Below are 23,104 nucleotides of genomic sequence, written 5' to 3'. Positions count from 1 at the left end.
TGTGGAAAAGTAAGTGTTGGGAGTTTATATTTAGGCATGGATGAAGAAGGATTTTTTTCATAATCTATTTCATATTTCACACAGCACATTAATTATTTTAGCTACTGACTTAATTAACAGTGGCAATTTCCACCCGTATCTCATAGTTGGATAGTTTCTTTACCACATCTAACAGGAAGTTTCAGATAACCAGGTGTCAAGTAAGATGTAAGTCACCATCAGACTGCCTAGATGTTCTGCAACATTCAGCATAAGTAATAACTGAGAGAAAAAAATACCCGTTACCCACTTGTCATTTTTGAGAAACAAAGATTCAGGTTATTATCATCCTATTGTCCTTTACAGCACTGAACATGAAATATCACTGTTGCTTTATGAATATACTGCTTATTGGCCAAACCACAAGCACTATTTGCTTTTAATTAAGTTTCATCTGCTTGTGATAATTTAATGGGCCCAAGAGCACTGCCCCATTCCACTTACTCTGCACTCGGCTCCCACCTGTGGCTCCTAGAAGCTGTTACCATGCAACAGCGGCCACACCCAGGAACTGCTTCGACTGAACGACTAAACCAGGTGAGGAGAGCCGATGGGTGTCAAGCCCTCGTTGAGTTAAGGACCTCCCCTGCATGCAAAGATATGCTCTGGCAGATTGAGCAGACGAAACCAATAGTAGGTCCAATGGTCAAGAAGGTGGTTTCTGCATGTGCTGTAGAGGTAAGTGACTGGCAGATGGGGCTTATCGACCAGGGAAGGTAGCCCATCTAGGCCATGCCTCTAAACTTCAATGGGCCTACTCTGAGTAAAACCAGCATTGGCCACAAGTCAATGTATCTCACCGTGAACAGAGGGTGAGGGGTCATGAAAGCCAGCCCTACCCCAAATATCCCCAGGGGCTCTATCACTGCCTGTTCCACCCCCAACTAGGAAGATCTGAAGGGGTGCATTTGAGTGAACGTACTTTCAGGACTCCCACAAGTAAGCTTGATAATGCAGGATTTCCAATTGTGGGGAGGCTTGTATATGTGTTCCCACAAACTGTTAGAATCTTCCTTCATATCTTTCCACACAATATGAAATCATAGAATTGTAGAGTTGGAAGGGACCTCCGGGGCTACCTCAACTGCCTGCAGTGCAGGAATCACAGCGAAGGGGAAGGCTGGATAAAGATAAGGAAATGGGGGGTGGGGCCAGAGCTTAAATTTTCTGTTCCATGAACACTTGGTATGCTCTCTTCAGGATCAGTCCTTCCTAGTGCAAAACATGTTTACTAGGAAGTAAGTGTCACTGTTTTCAAATGCCTGGGGTTCAGGTGGGTTCAAATATGCAAATTTCTCCACAAAAGACTTACTGTGCTTCTCATTAAATCTGAGTTGATTAGCTCTGATCCTGATGCAATTATATAAAAAATGTTTTCCCAGGACTGTATTAAGTAAAGGTAAAGGTAAAGGTACCCCTGCCCGTACGGGCCAGTCTTGACAGACGCTGGGGTTGTGCGCCCATCTCACTTAAGAGGCCAGGGGCCAGCGCTGTCCGGAGACACTTCCGGGTCACGTGGCCAGCGTGACATCGCTGCTCTGGCGAGCCAGAGCCGCACACGGAAACGCCGTTTACCTTCCCACTGGTAAGCGGTCCCTATTTATCTACTTGCACCCGGAGGTGCTTTCGAACTGCTAGGTTGGCAGGCGCTGGGACCGAGCAGCGGGAGCACACCCCGCCGCAGGGATTCGAACCGCCGACCTTTCGATCGGCAAGTCCTAGGCGCTGAGGCTTTAACCCACAGCGCCACCTGCGTCCCTAGGACTGTATTAGAAGTACAAATATTGTTTATTCTCAGCAAAAAAATTCAATTAAGAGAAGAACACAGCACATTCCAATTATATAATACCTCAGGCTTCCTATGACTCACTCAAACCTATTGGCTCCAAGTATACTGATGGGTTTAATGAAGCATAACAACGTAAGCAAGAGTAGATGAGATGCCACAGCGGTCACATCTAAATGCTTTGTGGATTCCCTATAGTCTTTACACTGGCAGTTCACATTAACTGATTCTCAAACCATAGTCTAGAATCTAGATTACCTGCAAATATAGCAGATCTGTTTTGAATCAGAGCTTAATGTATGCAGTCAAAGTGCAGGAATAAAATGCAGGCAATTCATCCACAGAAAAAGATTCTGGAAATTACTGGCAATTTGAAAGGAATATTCCACTTTAAAAATTGGAATGTTAAGTACTTTACAGATAATTTGACTTTAATGCCTGGGGTTTAAGCATATTCACAAACTGAACTTCTTGACTTACATCAAACTATTGGTCCTGGCTTTCCATGGGTTCCTTATTGTGTTCACCATGGGAGGCAGTTGAGGAAAAGAACGAGGAGATAATCCTGTCCCTGGTGCTGCTGGTGATGAACTAGGGTATCTGTTGCCAAGTCATACCTCTCCTCCAGAGTAAATTGGCTGTGCCGGAAGGCCTCTAGGGGTGAGACATTGGAGTGGATGCAACTTCTTCCTTAAGATTCACTCCCAGGCTATCCCTGAGGCCTTACCTAGTAGCAGATGGTGTGATGGGGCTGCCCTCACCTGACCAGGGCACAGAATTGCTACCGCTTACTGAGAAGAAGCAGAGGACCAAGTTGGTAGGGAGGTCAGTGCAGTGCACACACACAAGTGGAGCCCAACCAGTATTTCTGCTGCTGTGTTTGCACTGTGCTAACCTCGCCAATGGCCATCCCCTTGCCTCTCTTTCCTGATAAGCAGCAGAAATTCAGCCACCTGGAGGTCAGGTAAGTCCCACCGCCCCACCATGCTGTCCACTACTGGCCTTATCTAGAATTCTAGCATTGGAGTAATTGACTTCTCCGCCCAACCATGTTTGTCATTTCTATGGACAAAGGTTAGCACCACTGGTTGGTGGGACTTTGGTTGCCATTCATCAGTTTTGGGAGACAATGGCAAAGTGCTACTTCAGGGCTGAAGTCAAACTGTTGAAGAGCTACAGTACCTGCTGTGGCTGTAGAGACCGATATGTGAGAGACATGTTTTGCTGCAGTTGTGGTAGATGAAGGCATCCAGTTGTGCTCTCTGCACCCCTCCCAGCACTCAGTGATCCTCTAGACACTGCTGTGGCTGCACGACTTGGCTGATGGGGCTAGAAAGGAATTTTATGTGCACTCATGAGCCAGCTTCTAAAGATTTTTTTACCATAGATCACTTGAAAATTGTTGTGCATTGGGCTGGATGCTGGATGGTTTTTAATTGTATTTGCATTGCTTCTTATAATAGAATCATAGAATTGTATGGTTGGAAAGGGACCAAAGGGTCATCTAGTCCACCCCCGTGCAATTCAAGAATCACAGCTAAATAATCCCTGGCAGGTGGTCATTCAACCTCTGTTTAAAAAGCTCCAGTGAATGAAAGTCCCACTACCTTCCAAAGTAGTCTGTTCCACTGTCAAACAACTCTTACCATCAGAAAGTTGTTCCTAAAGTACTCCACAAAGTGGCACTAGGCAGAGAGAGCAAATATAGACTTATTTTGTATGTAGGAGTAAGGAAAGGAGGAAAAGGCCCCTTTTGTGAGGTGAAAAATTGAAAGAGCCTCTGAGGTTTGGCCTACGTAGCAAAAGGGATGCCACTTTCAGTAAAAATAATAATTGAAAGTTCACCCATTAGTGTAAATAGGGTGTCATCCTCTAGAGTCCCAGTTTTCAATTCCCCCTGCTTATCTTGAGTCAGCGGATGAGGTAAAACTGAAAACAGTCTTAGATTTACAGAACACAAACATACCTTTCCTTCAGCAAGAGCCATCAACAGATTCACAGTAGATCTAGCCATTCTAGCAGATCAGAGCAACAAGCAGAAGTGGATTAAGCAGCCACTTGTAGATAAATCAAAATTCGCACACCACACTCTTCTATAAATATCTAATTCAAAACCTAGAGTGACGTCAAGCAATAATACATCCTGACAAATGCTAGTCAATTCAGGTGACGAAGTATATGCCTGAATGAGAGCAAGTCTTTGGACATTTTGAATTTTTGACTCATAGCTGAACCGCCACAAGATTGCATTAAACGTGATGGATTCACTGCCTCTGGGCACAGTTTTATTGCTCAGAAACTCTCTTGCTGTGTCAAAGCAAAGTGGAACAATCCTATTCCAGATTCCAGCCTTTTCATGAAATATCAATACAATAATTTACATTATGTACAGAACAAAACTGTGCCTTAAGTCCCTAATCCTGAGAACTGAGATCCACTTAACAAAAGCATTGTCTTATTCTGCCAGGGCTTCAGAATGATTCATATATGACAAAAACTACACAAAAAGCACCTACCCACATGGGTACTTCATAAGACAGTATTGTACTTAAAAGATTTAAACTCTATGCTTTGGTCTACATTAGGATTGCCATATCCCAAGAAATGAAAATCCAGACACAGATGTTGTTGAGCTTTCTTGGCAAAATTACAAAAAATTATGTTTTTCAGCTATTGGGGGTGGGGGTGGGGGACGACCAAAGTGACATTACCGACATGGGTTGCCATATATCTGGATTTTCCAAAACATTTTGCCGATTTCCAACAGGACACTGCTTCCAACTGCAGTATTCTGGGTATGTCTAGGAAATTCTGGAAATTCTGGCACCTTCATTACATATCTTTAGGTGCCAGGAGAAAATGTTTCTCTATAACCAGGCCTTTGGCTGATTATCATTCCATGTCCTTTTAAATGTGCTTGTGGGAATGGGTTTATCGGTTTGTTTTTATTTTATAATGTATTTTGTATTCCCATTTTGTTTGTTTTTTCAGTTGTGAACTGTGCTGAGATCTTCGGATGAAGGGCGATATACAAATTTAAAAAATAATAATGGTGATGCAGGAGAGATCCAAGACCCAAACAAATATGAGGGATTTGCACAGTCATGCAGTCAAATTTTTTTTCAGGGGGGAGAGATGTACTTCCCACTTCTGACCACATGTTTAATTACCACAACAACCATTCCAATCTTCTGCAATTCATTGGTCAGTGCCCAGCAGTTCCTCTATCTGCTCCTCCTGTGCCAAATCTCTTCTGGTTCACAGGACATGCCACTTGCTACTTGGTTGTTAGAGGAGAGATTAAAATTAAGCCATCATGAACAGTCTTCTGGGAGAGCATGGTGGCTGTTCCTTAGCAACCCACCATTTTTTCTGTCCTGCTGCCTCCTTAGAAGGTGGCAGTTCTGCTCTGTATCAGTCATGTGAGCATGCTTTCTCGGACAAGCAGAGGGCTTAGGGAGAGAGATATGGAGTGTTGGGAACATTTTCACTATATGCACTACTGGAAGTTAGGATTGACAACTGACCAGGAGGTAGGAACAGTGCTTGATAGTACCCTGATGTGGCCAGGGGATTATGTTACACTCTCATTAAAGGCACAGCTATGGATGCCAGTTGAAAAGCCGGCAACCCCAGTGAGAAGTCAGTGGGACTAGGGGAAGTTTCATGCATATAATGAGTTGTTGAGAAGGCTGGGGGAGAAGATCTCCCCAGGTGGACCTGCTGTGATCCAAGGCTGTCTCAACCTGCTCCAGCCAACCCATGGATTGACCCAAACCTGTCTGATTTCATTTGGGATCTGGGATCCCAATTCACAGCCCTAATAGATGCCATCCATTATGGAGAGCACAGTTATTTTGTATAAAGATAATCCTTTTGGGATGGCATCGTCACTCAGTGGTCCAGCACATACACAAGGTCCCAGCAGGGGTGTAGTTTGGTAACCTTTGGTAATATGGTGCCCTGAGCAAGGCTAAAATTTGGCAACCCAAATGGATTTTCTCCATTATGGATCTTCTCAATTTTGTACCCCCTTCCCCACACAACCCTATATCCAGCACTGGTTCTAGATTCAATCCCTGGTATCTTCAGTTAAAAGGAGTAGGTAGCTGGTGATGTGAAGTCCTGCAAAGCCACAACTAGTCAGCAGCAGACAACATTGGTGTTGCTTGACAAAAATACTCACCTGGTATAAGGTATGTTCACCATGCAGTAATATATGAAAGGGAAGACAATCCTTTTTTTAAGCTTCCCGTTTCCTTGTAATCTAAAGGGAAAGAAATGGAATTTGTATATATGTGCCCTACATAATCAATGCTTTGTGCTGGTATCATGATGCACACATACACACAGCAGAGGTTGGATGCCCATCTGTCATAGATGCTTTCGTTGAGATTCCTGCACGGCGAGGGGTTGGAATAGATGCCCCTTAGGATCCCTTCCACCTCTACAATTTTGTGATCCTATGACATACATGCACACATTCTTCAGCCTCATTACCTGTAAGCAAGCACTATCATCAGTTGGCTGCAGCGTGAAGATTTGCAGTGGTTGGAATGTACGTGCTGCTTGCTTTTAATGAGACTTAGTCACTCTGCACATTTTGTGGCTTCTGTTCATCACAGAGGATATGTTGGTTAGTGTTAATAAATTGAACATAACAAGTATGTTGCACATCCACTGTCAATTTCCTACTTGCAGCAGTTTTATTTTCTTTAGTTCTGAATGTGACTGAGACAATCATTATTATTTTTTTACACGTCTCACAAGTATATACTGAGTAAGACAACCACTGCAATTAAAAATCATATCGGTTAACAAACAGTGTACAGTAGTACCTCGGGTTACAGACGCTTCAGGTTACAGACGCTTCAGGTTACAGACTCCGCCAACCCAGAAATAGTACCTCGGGTTAAGAACTTGGCTTCAGGATGAGAACAGAAATCACACGGAGGGGGCGCAGCGGCAGCAGGAGGCCCCATTAGCTAAAGTGGTACCTCAGGTTAAGAACAGTTTCAGGTTAATAATGGACCTCCAGAATGAATTAAGTTCTTAACCCGAGGTACCACTGTACTTAGGAGGGCTCAGTAAAGTCTTGTTGCCATGCATGATTCTATATGTGACACAACTGGCTTATTTTCAGACATAAGAGAAGAGTTGAGGTTCTGCCATTGAATGGCATAATAATGTTCAAACCCTATATAACTGATACAAGCTTACATCAAGTTACACAAGTTGAAGAAAATGTCCAGTACTGACTGGTTGGTTGTTTTACAAGCTGATCTCATTCATTTATAAAGACAGTAGCAACACACCGTTTTCACATACATTATCCTTATATCTCTGCAAGGCAGGTAAATACTGTTATTTCTGTGTTGCAGGTGTGATGCAGAGATGAAAAAGAATCAATTTTCTAAGCTCACCTGTTGAGTTCATGGCAGCGATGTCTTGATTCAGGGCCCAGTTGCTGTGCTCCAAACCTCCTCATCTTTCTGGCCCATCACAATCTAACTATAAAGAAGCCTGCTTTTCAATCATTTTAACTAGTTTATGTCCCGCAAATCACTAGGAGGATACTCAAGCTACTATTAATGTTAGAGAATGGAAGTTTCCCTGGTATTCTATCTGCTAAAGATTTCTCCTTCTCACTTGTCCAGTGAACCTGGAAGTAGCAAGAATATGGAACACTAGTTTAAAGATGATGTTAACTTTATAGTGAGACCAAATATTGAGGTCACTTTTAACACATTTGCAAGGGTGGTGCATTTGTTAAATATTCAACAACAGTATGGTGACTGGTGATGGGTAAGAAGTGAAGCTCAGTGGTCACTTTTGCAGAGCTATTTGCCCACCAAGCTGTTGCCTTCATGACATCATGCTGAAATCTGTTCCAACATGGCCCCAAGTTGGACTGATCTGGCACCACAAAGGTGGTATCTGAAATAACTCTTGAAAGAACCCACCCCGATCTAATGTTTCATTCCTCCATGAAAAATGGGCACCATTTTAATTGCTTTTGCTTTAGACATCTTTGTTCACTTTTGCATTTTGTTTGTTGGATTAATGACAGAACAGGTGCAACAGATAGTATCTTGGACAGAATCTGAATTCTGTCTCCCAGCTTAAAAGTATTTCAGTGCTGAATCTTGAAGTCTCATTTCCAACCCCAAACCCAATCCTTGTATTCACAGAATCTTTAGTTCAATGGTTTCAAGGAAGTACATGGTCTGAGGTTGTGTATTTGTGAAATTTCTTCTGGTTATAAAGCCTCTCCTCTGGGTCAGAGGATACATGCAATTGTTACGCATCAGATCTTTTTAGAAGACAATATTTTATTCCACATTTTTCAGATGAGAATATAAATCTAACATTAAGTAGTGGAATCCCAAGATATTCTATAATAAAAGCTCCCTAATTAGAATACTGTCAGACAGGGTTGATATTACATTCTACTACGGGAGTAGGTCTCAGTTTAGATGCAGAGCATGATAGCATAATTTGTTACACTGTAGAAAGTTGTCTATACTGCTGGCGCCTCTGCCTTGCTCGCTGTCTATTCCGCCGAAGTGACAGACTAATGGGCTGTTTCCCAAATTTCTCCATGATCTCTTTGATTCGGGCCAAGTTGGTTTTGCTGATGGTAAAGTCACACCGGGTCGCACCCATGTCATAACCCACAGCACAGTTTTTGGTGGCAGCAGTATAGCCCTCCGCTTTTGCAGTGACGACGTATTCTCCAGGGTTTAGAAGGCGCCAATAATCTCCATCGCTTGCTGTTGAAGAAGGAAAGAATAAATATTGCGATACATTTTTGTTTAGCCTATTTAGTATCAAGGAGCTTATCCATCCTTGCACGTGAAATTATTGCTCTAGGATGGGGATTTGGGGATTGGTATAGGAAAAAACTTTATTATCTCCAAGACTGGTCGCTTGTAACCTTGGGGATTTAGCTACCATTTTCATGTTCTATTTATATAGGCTTGAGATATTCAATTTATTGTTTCCAATTTGTAATGCTGGGGAGTCCAGTCTATATTTTGTACCAGTCCACCTAGGTTTGCAACAGTTTCAGTCAAAGTTTCACCCAATAGCTTTAGAACCAAGACTGGGGCAGCTAGGGACATGGATCTTTGGTGTGGTTTTCCTCATGTTTGTTTGAGTTTGTTTTAAATAAATAATTTTGGTCACCGTCCTTTGTGCCAAGACTACATCTTCCAATAGTTTTCCTTCCCCAAACCTTCCCCAAGGAAGTTCTAACCAGCCTTTAGGAACCATTTTCATGGAAAGAACACTGGAGACTTATGGCATCTTTCTAATAACCTGAAAATATACAGGTTGAAGAATAACTTAAGGCTTGCAGATACTAACACACAGGTAGTGTGAGCAAAACAGCAACATCATTCCCTCAAAATCAACCTCCACAATGCAACAGAAAGGATGAAGAGCAGTATACAAGTTATAATAAAAATTAAAAAAAAAAACCATTTCCTACTCCACTGTTAGCAATGGAGGAGTAGCTAGATAGAACTGGATGTCACTGATCAGTAGTTCTGGAGATTCATTTTTCCAAAAGTCAAGAAAAACCGGGTTCTGTTTGAAGAATCCGAAGAAACAAAGGAAAGATTCAATGCTCTGCACTGCATTTCATTTGATAATAGATTCTTGCATCCTTCAATAGGGAAATGTAGAAGAAGACTCTGTATGATTAGTAAAAATGTGAATTAAGGTAAAGGTAAAGGTAAAGGTACCCCTGCCCGTACGGGCCAGTCTTGACAGACTCTGGGCTTGTGTGCCCATCTCACTCAAGAGGCCGAGGGCCAGCGCTGTCCGGAGACACTTCCGGGTCACGTGGCCAGCGTGACATCGCTGCTCTGGCGAGCCAGAGCCGCACACGGAAACGCCGTTTACCTTCCCGCCAGTAAGCGGTCCCTATTTATCTACTTGCACCCGGGGGTGCTTTCGAACTGCTAGGTTGGCAGGCGCTGGGACCGAACAGCGGGAGCGCACCCCGCCGCGGGGATTCGAACCGCCGACCTTTCGATCAGCAAGCCCTAGGCGCTGAGGCTTTTACCCACAGCGCCACCCGCGCTGTGGGTAAAAATGTGAATTGCCATCATGTAATACTGGGTGTGTTCGCATTACCACTTATTCCACATCCAGTGCACTCCCACTGCTAGTTTTTAAAGCTGCATTCACACAACTTTAACCACAATCATATAGACCCTGTAGTTTATCAACAACAACTGCTGTCTGATGTACTTTTCCTCTCAAACCAGATTCAATCTGACTAGAAAACCTAAGCTGCAGTCGCTTTGTATTGACAGCTGCTACACATGCGCAAACAGCAGCTTCACGAATAGGAGTTCCAGGGGGGTTGCAGGGGCAGGGAAGCCAAAAAGGTCAGGTGCATCAGGAGAAGACTTCCCTGCCCCCTCTTTGATGTAAACAACACCATGCAAATGCAGCTTGAAATTCAGCGGGGGGAGGGGGGGAGGACTTTGCTGTCTTATAAGCCACTGATGTGAACATAGCCACCATTACAGTGTTTATGTCTCATTCCATCCTTCCACAATAGTGATTCTGCTGCCTGGGAAACTAAAGCGTATGATTAAACTTTGTTTCAAACCCATTGATTCCAATGAGACTCAATTGGCTGAAATCTAAATATTGTGAATTGGGCTGCTAATTAGCATGCTGGGAATTTGTTGTGGATCACAGCAACACACATACACACACGGGGGTTCTTTTGGGGTGGAGTTAGTACAGTATATGCATGATTTAACTACTATGAGCTTTGCGGTATAAGAGAATGTTAACTGTTAGAAAATAAGATAAATTATTGCGTATGAGGACCTTATCTGTGCATCCTGCAGAGTCTCCTTTATTTTTCTGAGTGCATAATAGGGACACAGGAAGCTACCTTATACTGGGTCTGACTGTGGGTTCAGCTATCTCAGTATTGTCTACAGTCTGGCAGTGGCTTTCCAGGGTTTTAGGCCACAACATTTTCTCCAGTCCCTATCTGAAGACGCCTGGGATCAAACCTTTGACATTCTGCATTCTACTGAGCTGCCTTTTCTCTCAATACTTAATACAAGCTGCACTTCTTCTGGTGGGGTTGCCATCAAAATACTAGCTTACAAGGGAAAGAGGTAGGCAAATATTTGAACATATTTTCAAGTTTCCTATAAACAATTCCTATGAAGAATGTAGAAAGTCTCTTGCAGTTGACATTTCTTGCACGATGCAGGGCATTTCGAAAGGTAAATTGCCTGCACTTTGTTTTGAAGTATTGTCAGCATGCTGAATCTGGGTTATTCCCTGTGAAGCCAGTGACTTCTCCCGCAGATTACCTGTAGCCCGCTGAGAGCCTTTCTCCATGTTTCTGAGCATGTAATGCTACATAAAAACATAAATACACAAAACAGCTCCCTGTTTTCACACTAATGCAAAATGACACCGTTACTATTATTTGTCTTGCCCATGGGTAACTTACAATGCCCTGAAATACTATACTAAAAAGACAAGTTACATTAATGGAATGCATGTTGATCATTGTTGGGCTGGTACTGCTCATATTTAAGAGGATATGAATTGTGCCCCAGAAGATAAGTGGGTCATGAGTAGCACAAACAAACAAAAAAGCTTAAGCCTAACCTAACCAGCAAATATCCAAGGTAACTTCTCTACCACTTCCTGTGAGCAGCTGAGAGTTGAGACTAAACCATCTATACTATAGCAGTGAACCTGAAAGACCTTGGCAAATTATACTAAATTGTTGAAATGCGATAGAACACACAGAGCAGGCTGATTGGTATTCAGCTCACCTGACTTTTCATACTGACCCTCAAAACCTATTTGCTTAAGAATGGCACACAGCAAGCAGGTAAACATTCCAAACAAAGCTTGCCCAAATATTTGATACCTGAAGTACAGGGGTTTTGTTTCCAGATTAAAACTGGAGGCACATGTCAGTCTTCCACTTGGAAAATATTCTAGGTATTTTTTTGATCTGCAACAACTGGCAAACGTTCTGCCTCCACCCCCAGTTTCTCTCAGTAGGTTAGTTATTCTGCCCTCTGTTATTTTTCTAGTCTGGGCTTGAGGAGGAGACTTTGCTTTCTGGGGAACAGTGATGCTTCTGAGATAGTGATATACATAGCAACTGTAAATATAGGCTGCCTCAGGGAATGTTCGACTTTTTCCCTTGCTATGGTGTCACAAGCTATACACTGTCCAAAGTAGGGTGTCAAGAAAGCCTGGTTTTGCTGTTCACTGAATTCAATGGGTTCTACTTCTAAGTAGACATACATAGGATTGCACTGTAAAGATATACTTCATTTTTTAAAACAACAACAAACAAGCAAAACCTGATTTTTCAAGACAGTAGATAACTGACATGCATACTTAGACAAGTTATTTTATGCCATTTGACATAAAATATGGGTCCATCATGCAGCAGCCTTGGCCCTGTATACCTGGAGTGTCTCCACCCACATCATTCTGCCCAGACACTGAGGTCAAGCTCCAAGGGTATTCAGGTGGTTCTCTCACTGGAAGAAGTGAAGTTACAGGGAACCAGACAGAGGGCCTTCTCAGCACTGGCACCCACCAGCTTCCCAATCAGATGTAAAAGAGATTAACAACTACACCACTTTCTGAACGCATCTGCAGGAATCCCTGTTCTTTGATGTTTGATGTTTTGCTGTGCTTTTATTATGTTGGAAGCTGCCTGGAGTGGTTGGGGCAACCCAGTCAAATGGGCAAGGTAATAATAATAATAATAATAATAATAATAATAATAATAATTATTATTATTATTATTATTATTATTATTATTATTATTATTATTGTATACCACCCTTCATCCATAGTTCTCAGGGTGGTTCCCAACATAAAAATACAAGATAAAAACAAAACAAAATCCATAACAAAAATAGGAACTAGAATAAACCAATACCTCCCCCCATTGTGATGTTAAGTGGGCAGCTCCACCAACATGACAAATTTAGACCACAATAATGCTGTGCAGATGTTGTACCAAAGCCCATGCTCAACTCAACAAATTGCCTCATTAATAAAGTTGCCAGCTAATTAACTTGGCATTGTGTGTTCCAGCCCTCCTCTTCCGACACAGAGGCATGCAATTACCTGTGCGAATGTCGTGGTTAACGCCTTCTACAGAAATAATAGCATTTGGAATCCCCTTGCCATGTAGATCCCTCACCATGCCTTTAATGCCTCGGTGCACCTGTCAGTAGAAGCGAGTACATGGAAGTGAAAAATTAGGCATTGACAGAAAAAGAGAAGACATGCCAGTCATGATGAACCAAATGATGTCAGCTAAATCATAGAGAATGGTATTTTTGCATGATATATATGCTGTTCCAAAACTATGAAATTCACGTCAGGCCAAAAGCCTCTTAGAAACAAGAAACAAGTAAAGTGATGAATGTCAGAGGTGCCCATGAATGATATTTTACTGTAAGTTTATGAATGAGATCATTTTCTATCAGTATTGGGTGGTGCCATATTTCCAGCATCAAACATGACATGGATCTTGTGGGATATATTCAGTTGGTATTTATTGACTGTGTGTGTTTATGCTTTTTTCTCCTTCAAAATATGACACCTTAAACCCTACAAATGTTATTAAAATGATATCTACTAAAGCACATAAAAATAATTCCCAAAAGTGTATTTAGCACAAACACACACAAACTTGAAAAAAAGACCATAGCTCAGAAGCAGAGCAATTGTTTTGCATGCAGAAGCTCTCAGATACAATCCATGGCATCTCCCAGTAGGGCTGGGAAGGCCCATCCCCAACCGAAATCCCAAAGAGCTGCTGCCAATGGAATGACTTGATGTAAGCCAACTTCCTATGTTCCTAAACTCCTCCCATAGCAAGGAATTACCTCACCTCGAATGCCCATAAAATCTTTGTTTTAAAACCTTCAGCGAAGGCCTCAGATGGAACGTGATAGGCAAGTTGTTCCACGGCCTTGGTACCATGACCCAAAAGACAGTGTGTCCTTCTTTCACACAGTCCTCCTCCCCTGGAGATCTCACATGGCATGACACAACCACTCTTTATGGCAGGTGAAATGCCACAAAGCCTTTAGCACCTGCACACAGCAACTTGGTTGGCATGATACGCATATCGTTCAAGATCCTTCCCATGGCCTCTTGAGCATGCTGTTGGATGGATAGGAGATGGCTATAGCAAGATTGCATTAAATAATCCAAGCACACAACATGACCTGTGCACCTGGTGGCCATGGGTATTTGTATCATTTATATAAGAAGGGTGAGGGTTACGTGTAGATGGGCAAAAAGATAAAAGCAGTGCAGATACGTCAAGTGAGGGAAAGAAAAAGAGGAAGGCAAAGTGAATGCCGAGGACACATGCATAGGTGCATAGAGTCTCACAGAATTTTCAGCAGTCATTGCTTATCCAAATGTACTTTGCATCTCATCCAAATCCACATTTAATAGCATAAGGAGAAAATTAAAGACCCTGTATTTTGTTTACATTTAGTAACATGTTCCGGTGGCATGAGATTCATGGAGATGGCAACATGTACGTATGTCTATTTCTGACACGTACGTATGTCTCTGTCTACTTCTCTCAGAAAGAGACACATACATTACCAATACTATATTGCAGTTATTTCTGTTCTAAGATAGGGAAATGGTGGCGCATGTTTTTCAAAAGCAACGTTGAAAGCTCTAAGTCTTGGATCCAGTGGTGCCATCTTGCTCACGTATCAGACTTCTGCTTGTGCAATGTAACTATCTCCTCAACCCTGCAGCTTCCGAACACCTTCTAAATATGCTCTGAAGCTGATTCTGGGGACACACCGGGGGTGGAGAGGAAGTGGAATTCCCATTGCATGAGTGGAGCTCCATTTGCACATCACTGGACACAACCTCAAGTTTCACGGGGGAGGCCCCACAGAAGTAATTTGTTTTGACTTTTCGGAACGTGATGTGCCAGATGTATACCTTTCTGTTCTGAGTTAGTGGAGCATGACCCAGATTTTGACTCAACTGCCAGTGTCTTTGGAAAGACTTTGCATTCTGCTCTCCCCCTTGATAAACTCATAGGCAAGTAATGGAAAACAGTGTTGTGGTAACCAGATGTAAAACACCCCAATTAAAGAAAAGGAATTCACTTGGAACAAAACCAGTTTTGAATCAGCCCAAGTGTTCTTATTTCATACCTGCTCCATGAAAACAATAAGGGACTCCCTGTTATTTTCCCACTCTTCAGGTAATTCACTTTCGTGGGGATATTTATCACAGCCAACATATATGGATAGTTCAAAACAATTTGTATGTAGGTAGCTGAAGTCATTTATACCTGTCAATGCAATGAAAATAAAAAATAAAAATAATGTAATAAAAAAATAAAATACAGCTTTTATTTAATCTAGGAACTAGACACAATCATTTTAAATAATTAAATTTTCCTAATAGTTGTGCTAAAATAGATTCGATAAAAAAGCTTTTATGGAAATGCATGCATTTTGTAATGATATCAATAATTTAATTAAAATGAACTCATAAAACATTCTGCCAGTAAAATGTGGAGATTTATATTCATTTTTAAAAATATAACAGACATCTTGAAATTTAGCCTGGCCTTGTATTCTGTCGGGGTTTCAGAATCTGGATGGACTTCCAGGAACTTTTTAGAAAGTCATGAATTTTAAGATGGCAATGTTACAAAAGTCTTTAGTTTCAAAAGTCTTGACATGCATGTGATTAAATTGTAAATATTATTACTTTCTCATCCAAAGAGGATAATGTCAGGCCACCACAACTTAGTCTGCAGGTCATCAGGATAATGTTAAATGGTTGGTAAAAAAAAAAAAGTGCATTGTTCCAGAAACACTTGCTACTGTCAAACTGAAATTAATTTATAAATATTATTCACAAAAATGCAACTAAATTGCTGATGCCAAAGGTATGTGTACTATTCCTTAAACAGTTGTTACTGTATCTGGGAAATTCATTTATTATTATTATTTTGCATGCATATATATATATGTAGTTTTGTCTCTTTATTTCTCTTAGTGGGAATAGGAATACTTTGTTCGTGAGCAAACTGAATTTCAAATTATATGGCAAGTTTTAAGCTTATAGATGAATTTTAATTGTTTTAATTCATTTACTTTATAATGACCAAATATAGAAGAACATGGATGGAACTAAGTAAAAAGAGGGTGGGGGGCAGGAATCTATTACTATACAGCTGCTACCGAACACTTAATGAGCCTGAAAACACCTTCTGGTTTCTCTGTAGGAGGATTATGTAATGCAGATGTTAAGCTTGTCGATAGGGAAAGATTAAAATATCACAGTGTCAGGTTCTGCTGGTATGCTAAAGCTTTTCTCCTTCCCAATTAAGAGTAAGAAACATTTTTACTCAGTCTGAATTAATATTTTTCCAAAGATGCTTTATCTACAAAGTTTCATTCAGTTTTTTAGCCTGTCCTAACCCAGAGATAGGTGCACGGGTGGCGCTGTGGGTTAAATCACAGAGCCTAGGACTTGCCGATCAGAAGGTCGGCAGTTTGAATCCCCGCGATGGGGTGAGCTCCCGTTGCTCGGTCCCAGCTCCTGCCAACATGGTAGTTCGAAAGCATGTCAAAGTGCAAGTAGATAAATAGGTACCGCTCCGGCGGGAAGGTAAACATTGTTTCCATGTACTGCTCTGGTTTGCCAGAAGTGGCTTAGTCATGCTGTCCACATGACCCGAAAGCTGTACAGCAGCTCCCTCGGCCAATAAAGCGAGATGAGCGCTGCAACCCCACAGTCGGCCACAACTGGACCTAATGGTCAGGGGTCCCTTTACCTTTCTCATCCAGAGATGGGGCACCTCTGACCCTCCCAGTGTTGTTGGACTACATCCCCTATCATCCCTGACCATCCTAGACCAACTTGATGGGAGTTGAAGTCTACCAACATCTAGAGCAGGGTTCCCCAAAACCTCAGTTTCCAGCTGTTTTGGAATACAACTCCCATCATCCCTACCTAGCAGGACCAGTGGTCAGGGATGATGGGAACTGTAGTCCAAAACAGAGGGAGACCCAAGTTTGGGAAACCTGATCCAGTGGCAGAGCAAGCTGCATGGGCAGCTTGGATAAACATTACTGCTAAGAAGATCATAATTAAAATGTAGCAGGAATTCTGCGAAGTACTGTAATAGAGTCAGATATTTATTGAACACATGCTGTGTAAAAGCTGCTCTCATTCAATTAACACCTTTTAGCTAATTCCACTTTATGTTCATTAATCTGAGACAATTCCTCTTGTATGTCAAGAGTAAGTAGATGGAATTTTAAGTCAATATTTGAGAATCATCATCACGCAATGATCCAAAACTTATCATTGCATTAGGATGCTTATTATTATTATTATTATTATTATTATTATTATTATTATTAAAAAACCATCAGAGTATAATATAGCTGTAAAAAATGAATTTGATGAACTAAATCCAAAGCAATAATTGCTGCTAAGAAACCAGGTAGTACTTATTTTTGTGGTTAAAGCCCTAGCATTCTGGATCAATTCATTATCAAGTTTGCACAGCACTTTAAAAAATGAAAGTCATCAATTAATGAAGCAGTCAATTCTGAATTTAAAATGCATATTGTATGGGGGGGAATAGGACATGTATTGGGCCAACTTATTCAAATGTGTGTTTTTTATGCTGTACCACAAACATATGAAACTATCTCCATTTCCTGAGTTCAAAGAGTTTTTGCAGACAGCAAAAGAAATATTCTGCATGCTGGCATGTGAATCATTATGTCCAGGCCAAGATTAACTTCATGTGGTCCAATGCAAATATTATAAAATTAGCTTCCAAGTTGTGCACTGTTTGTTCAGTGAAAGCGCAGCTTGTAGCAACGAAACAGGCCAACAAAAGGACTGCAGGAACTGTTATCCTTATTACTGCTAAAGAGAAAATGCTATGGAGCCATTCATTACTCTGTGCCCAACACACACAATTCGCTTGAGGTGTTTTTAGCTTGTTTTTACCAAGGTTCATCTTGATGAGATTCATGCCAAGCAAATGTTCAAGCAGGAGCTTTGAAAGCAACTGAGATCTTGCCCACCCTGAATCCTCTACTTTGCACACAATATCCATGGAAGCCAGTTAGTAGTCTCATGGGCTTCTAATTGGGTACCCAACTGATCTGTAGGCAAAGGCATAACAGAACATCTCTTCTCTCTTTCGCTGTTAGGCGGAAACAAGAGAGTTGGATGTGACTGATCATTTCTGGTCTCCGAGTACATCACAAGGACACTCCAGGAGAGCACAAGGGATGGAAAGGCCTTTATACCCAACACAGAAGCATTCTTCTCCCACTCATATCCCAAAATATATTAAATGCCTTCCAGAATGATGATGCCGTTAGAATTCATCAATATATTATTCTTTTCTTAACATAAGATAACTGAATATTTATTTACCGATAGCAAAAGCAGGTGCATATGTGCAGCTAGTTGTTGGGTGCATGATTTTCAATGTACTGTCAGGTTTCAAGAAGAGAGTTTTCTTCCCAGACTTGTATGTGTTAATTATATCATTTAATGCTTTAAACACCAAATTCCTCCACTGCAAGGCAAGATTATATTGGGCAAAAGATTCCTGCATTGATTGGTGACCTTCAGGGTCCCTTCCAACGCTACAGTTCTATGATTCTATAATACACTTGTACCCTGGAACTCGGACGTTTTGGCTCCCGAATGGCCCAAACCTGGAAGTGATTGTTCCAGTTTGTGAACATTCTTTTGAAACCCGAACATCTGACAGGGCTTCTGCAGCTTCTGAATGGCTGCAGGAGCTTCCTGCAGCCAATCAGAAGCTGCAATTTGGTTTTCAAACTTTGGAAGTCGAAACAGACTTCCAGAACGGATTCCATTCAACTTCCAAGGTATGACTGTAATTAGAGAAGAAATAAACTGCAGTAGTGTACACCTAAGGCAAATAGCTTCTGATCCCTGAATATATGGCTTATCAACTAGGTACTTAGCTATATATTACATTAATTGCAAGGTTTGCGGCCATATGTAGGAAACGTTTTAAAAATAATAATCATCATCATCCTAGGTGCATCCTCCTCCTTGATTTCTTTTTTTTTTTCTGGGTCCATTTATTTTATTTCACAATATTTTAAAGGCACTTTTCTGGAGAAGCCTACTGAAAGCGGTTTATAACATTTAAAAGCCTCACAATGAGTGAACAATAAAAAGTCTATTTATAAGCAAGCCTGCAAGAAGCCACCCAGAGTGACTGGGGCAACCCAGGCAGAGGGGCGGGGTATTAACAACAACAACATCTTTTATTATTATTATTATTAATTTTTTAGAAAAATTTTCTTTTACAGATTTAAATGACACAATCATATCCACTAAAATGCCAAATTCTTTTGGACTTCCCCCCGCTCCCTCCACAATCCTCATAATTTTATATTTATTTCACATTTCCTTTATAATTGTATTGCCAGTTAATAAATCTTTACAACTCTTATCCCTCTCACAATACCCTTTCTCATCACAAAGCCTCTTTAAATCCAACTAGCGTTGTCTGTTCATCACAAATATTTTCCAGATAAATCGTAAACTTTCTCCAGTCCTGTGTGAACTTGTGATCTTTCTGGTATCTAATTTTTCCTGTTAATTTATCTAGTTCAGCAAAGTCCATCAATTTCCGTCTCCATTCTTCCAATGTTGGTAATTCTTCTTGTTTCCATTTTTGAGCCATTAAAATTCTTGCCGCAGTCACCGCATATTGAAAGAGTTTATAATCACTTCTATTAATTTCTCTTCCTGTAATTCCTAACAAGAAGGCTTCTGGTTTCTTCACAAACGTGTATTTAAACATCCTTTTCAACTCATTATATATCATTTCCCAGAAGCCTTTTACTTTCTTACACTCCCACCACATATGGTAAAATGTCCCTTCCTTCTCCTTACACTTCCAACATTTGTTACATGTCTTATACATTTTTGCTAATTTTGCGGGAGTGATATACCATCTGTATACCATTTTCATAATATTTTCCTTTATCGTCATACATGCAGTGAATTTCATATTTTCCTTCCACACCTTCTCCCAATCTGCTAACTGTATATTATAACCAAAATCCCTGGCCCAGTGTATCATAACTGATTTAACTTCTTCGTCCTTTGTTTGCCATTCCAGTAACATTTTATACATTTTTGACAGTACCTTGTAATCATTATTAATTATTTCTTTCTGAAATCTAGACTCTCCTTCAATATATTTCCTCTCCTCCTCCTTGATTTCTATCAGGACAGGAGCAAGTAATGATGGGAGATTTGACTCTTCCATCTTCTACAATGATCCAGTTGGAAATTAGTCCCACACCATAAGTAGTGGTTGAGAAACATCAACAACTTCCCATTGTCGCAAATGGGACCCTTTTTTATAGATAATTGCAGCATTTGCCACTGCAAATGGGGAAAATATTCCATTGGGATTGTGGTTAAGGAGAAAAGGATTAAACATCACCCTCTCTACATGGCAGTTGTGATGGAAAATGAGCCCCCGCACCTTGAATGAACCTTGCGACTTGGTTGCAAGTCACACGGTTAACATGTAGCCAAGCCCTTAGTTTCATATCAATTGCCGGTTGCTTAAACAGATGCGTAGTCCCTACTCTATTAAATCGCTTTGACAGGTACCATTTAAATTTGTTGCACTATAAAGGCAGAGTAGTATGCACAGCTGTTGAGATCAGCAACAGAAACCAAAACCCCCGTGGTGAAAATCTGACAGCTCTTCATCAATCCAGGATGCATTGTAAAACACAAAGAGGAAAAGTTAGTAAAGTATTGTTTCTGCGCTGCGTAGGTGGGTGACAGCCATTCAATTTAAGTTAAGGTGCTAGAACAAATAGTACAGGCGGCCTTCTTTATTTTTGAAAGTTTAGGGGTGTTCTGCTTTACAGACACTTACTTCCTGCAACAGTATGCCATGAAGCTCCATTTACAGTCCCGTCTTCCTTCTGGAAGTCCTCCGTATGGCACACTCTCCGGCGAGCGTCTGTCATCAGCCGATGGGTGGAGGCATAAGAATATGCCAGCCACCTAAAAACATGGTCATCTGGGGTAGGCGTGTGCTCCTGGGTTTTCCACGTCGACCGGACCATATCATAGGGGTAGGCAACAACAAGTTCTCCACCTTGTAAGTTGCCACCAAGCACAAAAGGGTTTTTCTCCATCCAGGCAATCACTGCTCGTGTTTCAACTGCTACCTGGGAAGTGAAGGAAGAAAAATAAAATCAGTTCAAGAGGTATGAGAAACTCATCTTGGAACAATTGCCACATTTATTTATTTTTTAAACCAAAGGCATTTTTAAACAAATGGCAGCCATTTCTAGCACATCTACAGAAGAAGAAAGTAGTCCCAGTTTAAACACTGTAGTTTCTTGGCCCATTGAGGGGTGTAAATGGGAGAGGTATGGATGGGAGAGAGTCCCAAGGGCCAGATAGGGAAACATGGATGGCCACATTTGACCTGCTTTAAACCATTTCAAACACAGAAGGTGAGTTTCCTTCCCAGTAGCACTGATCCTACTCACTGTAGCATTTTCAGACAGGTACCATTCTGGTATTGGTATGTGATGATTTGGGACCTTTCTCATAACCCTTTTACGATCTTCAGATTCCCAAAGCAGAGTATTTAAGTCAGGGAAGTTATTGTTGATGTCAATGCCATCTTGAGTCCATCTTCCTAAAGACCAGCCTCCTAATTCTGAACCCTGTAACAAATTAGGTTAGGTTGTATTATAGTGACAAAGTCTGTGTGCCTTTCTTATAGTAATAACACAAGTCTCCTGAATGCCTACGATTATGGCAGAGCTGCAGCGTTTTCAGGACCTTGGTGTATTCCCCTTTTCTAGAAAGCTCACATTCCTCTAAAAAAATTGTTATGGCACTCCTGTTTCCTTTGTAAAATGTATCCCACTGCATGGCTTATGGCCAAAGATTGTGGTTTGCTGAGTGGAGATTTATAAAAGCTGGAAGTGAATAATATACAGAGAAAATGCTAATTAATTTGTAGAAAGAATCAGTGCTGAGCCATAATTTTTTAAAAAATTACTCTGGTGCAATAAAGCATTGTTTATATACAGCTTCAGTTATTAACTTAATTGCAAGCAGGAGAAGAAATAAATTCAATATCACTTAACTGCAAAAATCTCTCTAAAGACTCTTTATTGCTTCTCCTGACCACTCTTTTAAATTGCACAATATGCCACCAAGGCACTTTTAGGTCTTAAGAAATGTTGGTGCTTTGATCAAGATGTCACGTTAAGTGAATTACTGGAAGAAAGGCAAGTCAAGGAGGTAATATCAAATCAGAGCCGAAACAAAATCTCTCAAAGTTTCAGGGTGTTCGTATTTTGAAAACTGAATTTTGGTGTGGACATTCTACCTTAAAATATGATGCTGGAAATTCGGGTTCTAAATCTGGCGCCAGAAATCACACATTCTGCTTATTTAAATAAAGTCATAATATAACATTAACCAAGTTCTGTTGCATGCCACCTATCATATACTGTAAAGTGCTGCTGCCAGTATTTTTGCTTGCATTGCACTCCCTTAAAACGTTATCAGAATGGCATTGAATTTGACTGCCCATGAACAGGATGAAGAAAGGTGAGGGTGGAGAACATTTCAACTCAACCCCGTTTATGACCACTATTGCGTATTCTTTTAGTATCCATACTCTCATACTTCTTGAAACTGTATCAACATGAATTACATATTATTCTAATATCTTCCATTTAATTTTTTTCATGTAATCCTACCAAATACCAGGAAACAATCTTCTGACTCAAAACTCCAACTGAAAGTTCTGCAATGCCCATGTTTATATGCCTCAAAAGGCAGCATATGTCTTTTTTATTAATCGATCAGCTGCACCCCAGCACAGTTCTTCCTTACCACTTCGTAGGCCTTTTCATATCCGTCTGGGTTGATTGAAGGTAGAAGGTGGATTCTGGTATCCTTAATGAGGCGTACAATACGTGGGTTCCCAGCCAGATATTCCTGGCACATAAACTGCATTAACAAAAGCAGTAACTCGCGTCCAAGCACCTCATTCCCATGAGCCCCTGCCATGTACCGAAATTCTGGCTCACCTGTTCAAAAAACAAAGGAAGATGTGAGCACACCAAAAAACAGAATCCAACTAAGGTAATGGGATTTGGAGGGTCTCGCACAGAAGGA

General features: G+C 41.0%; 1 protein-coding gene across 1 annotated transcript in view; it reads right to left on the bottom strand.

Annotated features, from left to right (window-relative positions):
* Window positions 1-6,508: 6,508 nt before the first annotated feature.
* CPXM2 (carboxypeptidase X, M14 family member 2) overlaps window positions 6,509-23,104 on the bottom strand; it is a 76,293-nt gene continuing 59,697 nt past the window's right edge. The window contains exons 9-14 of the mRNA XM_079976662.1: window positions 22,820-23,016; window positions 21,454-21,633; window positions 20,829-21,126; window positions 15,052-15,191; window positions 12,977-13,076; window positions 6,509-8,598 (exon numbers count right to left, since the gene is read on the bottom strand). Of these exons, the coding sequence (XP_079832788.1) occupies window positions 8,327-8,598; window positions 12,977-13,076; window positions 15,052-15,191; window positions 20,829-21,126; window positions 21,454-21,633; window positions 22,820-23,016 (1,187 nt within the window). The 3' untranslated portion in view covers window positions 6,509-8,326. The remainder of the gene's footprint in view (window positions 8,599-12,976; window positions 13,077-15,051; window positions 15,192-20,828; window positions 21,127-21,453; window positions 21,634-22,819; window positions 23,017-23,104) is intronic.

The sequence above is a fragment of the Podarcis cretensis genome, assembly GCF_951804945.1.
Source record: "Podarcis cretensis genome assembly, chromosome: 5".
Taxonomy (NCBI): Eukaryota; Metazoa; Chordata; class Lepidosauria; order Squamata; family Lacertidae; genus Podarcis; species Podarcis cretensis.
This window is presented reverse-complemented; position numbering and strand designations above follow the sequence as displayed.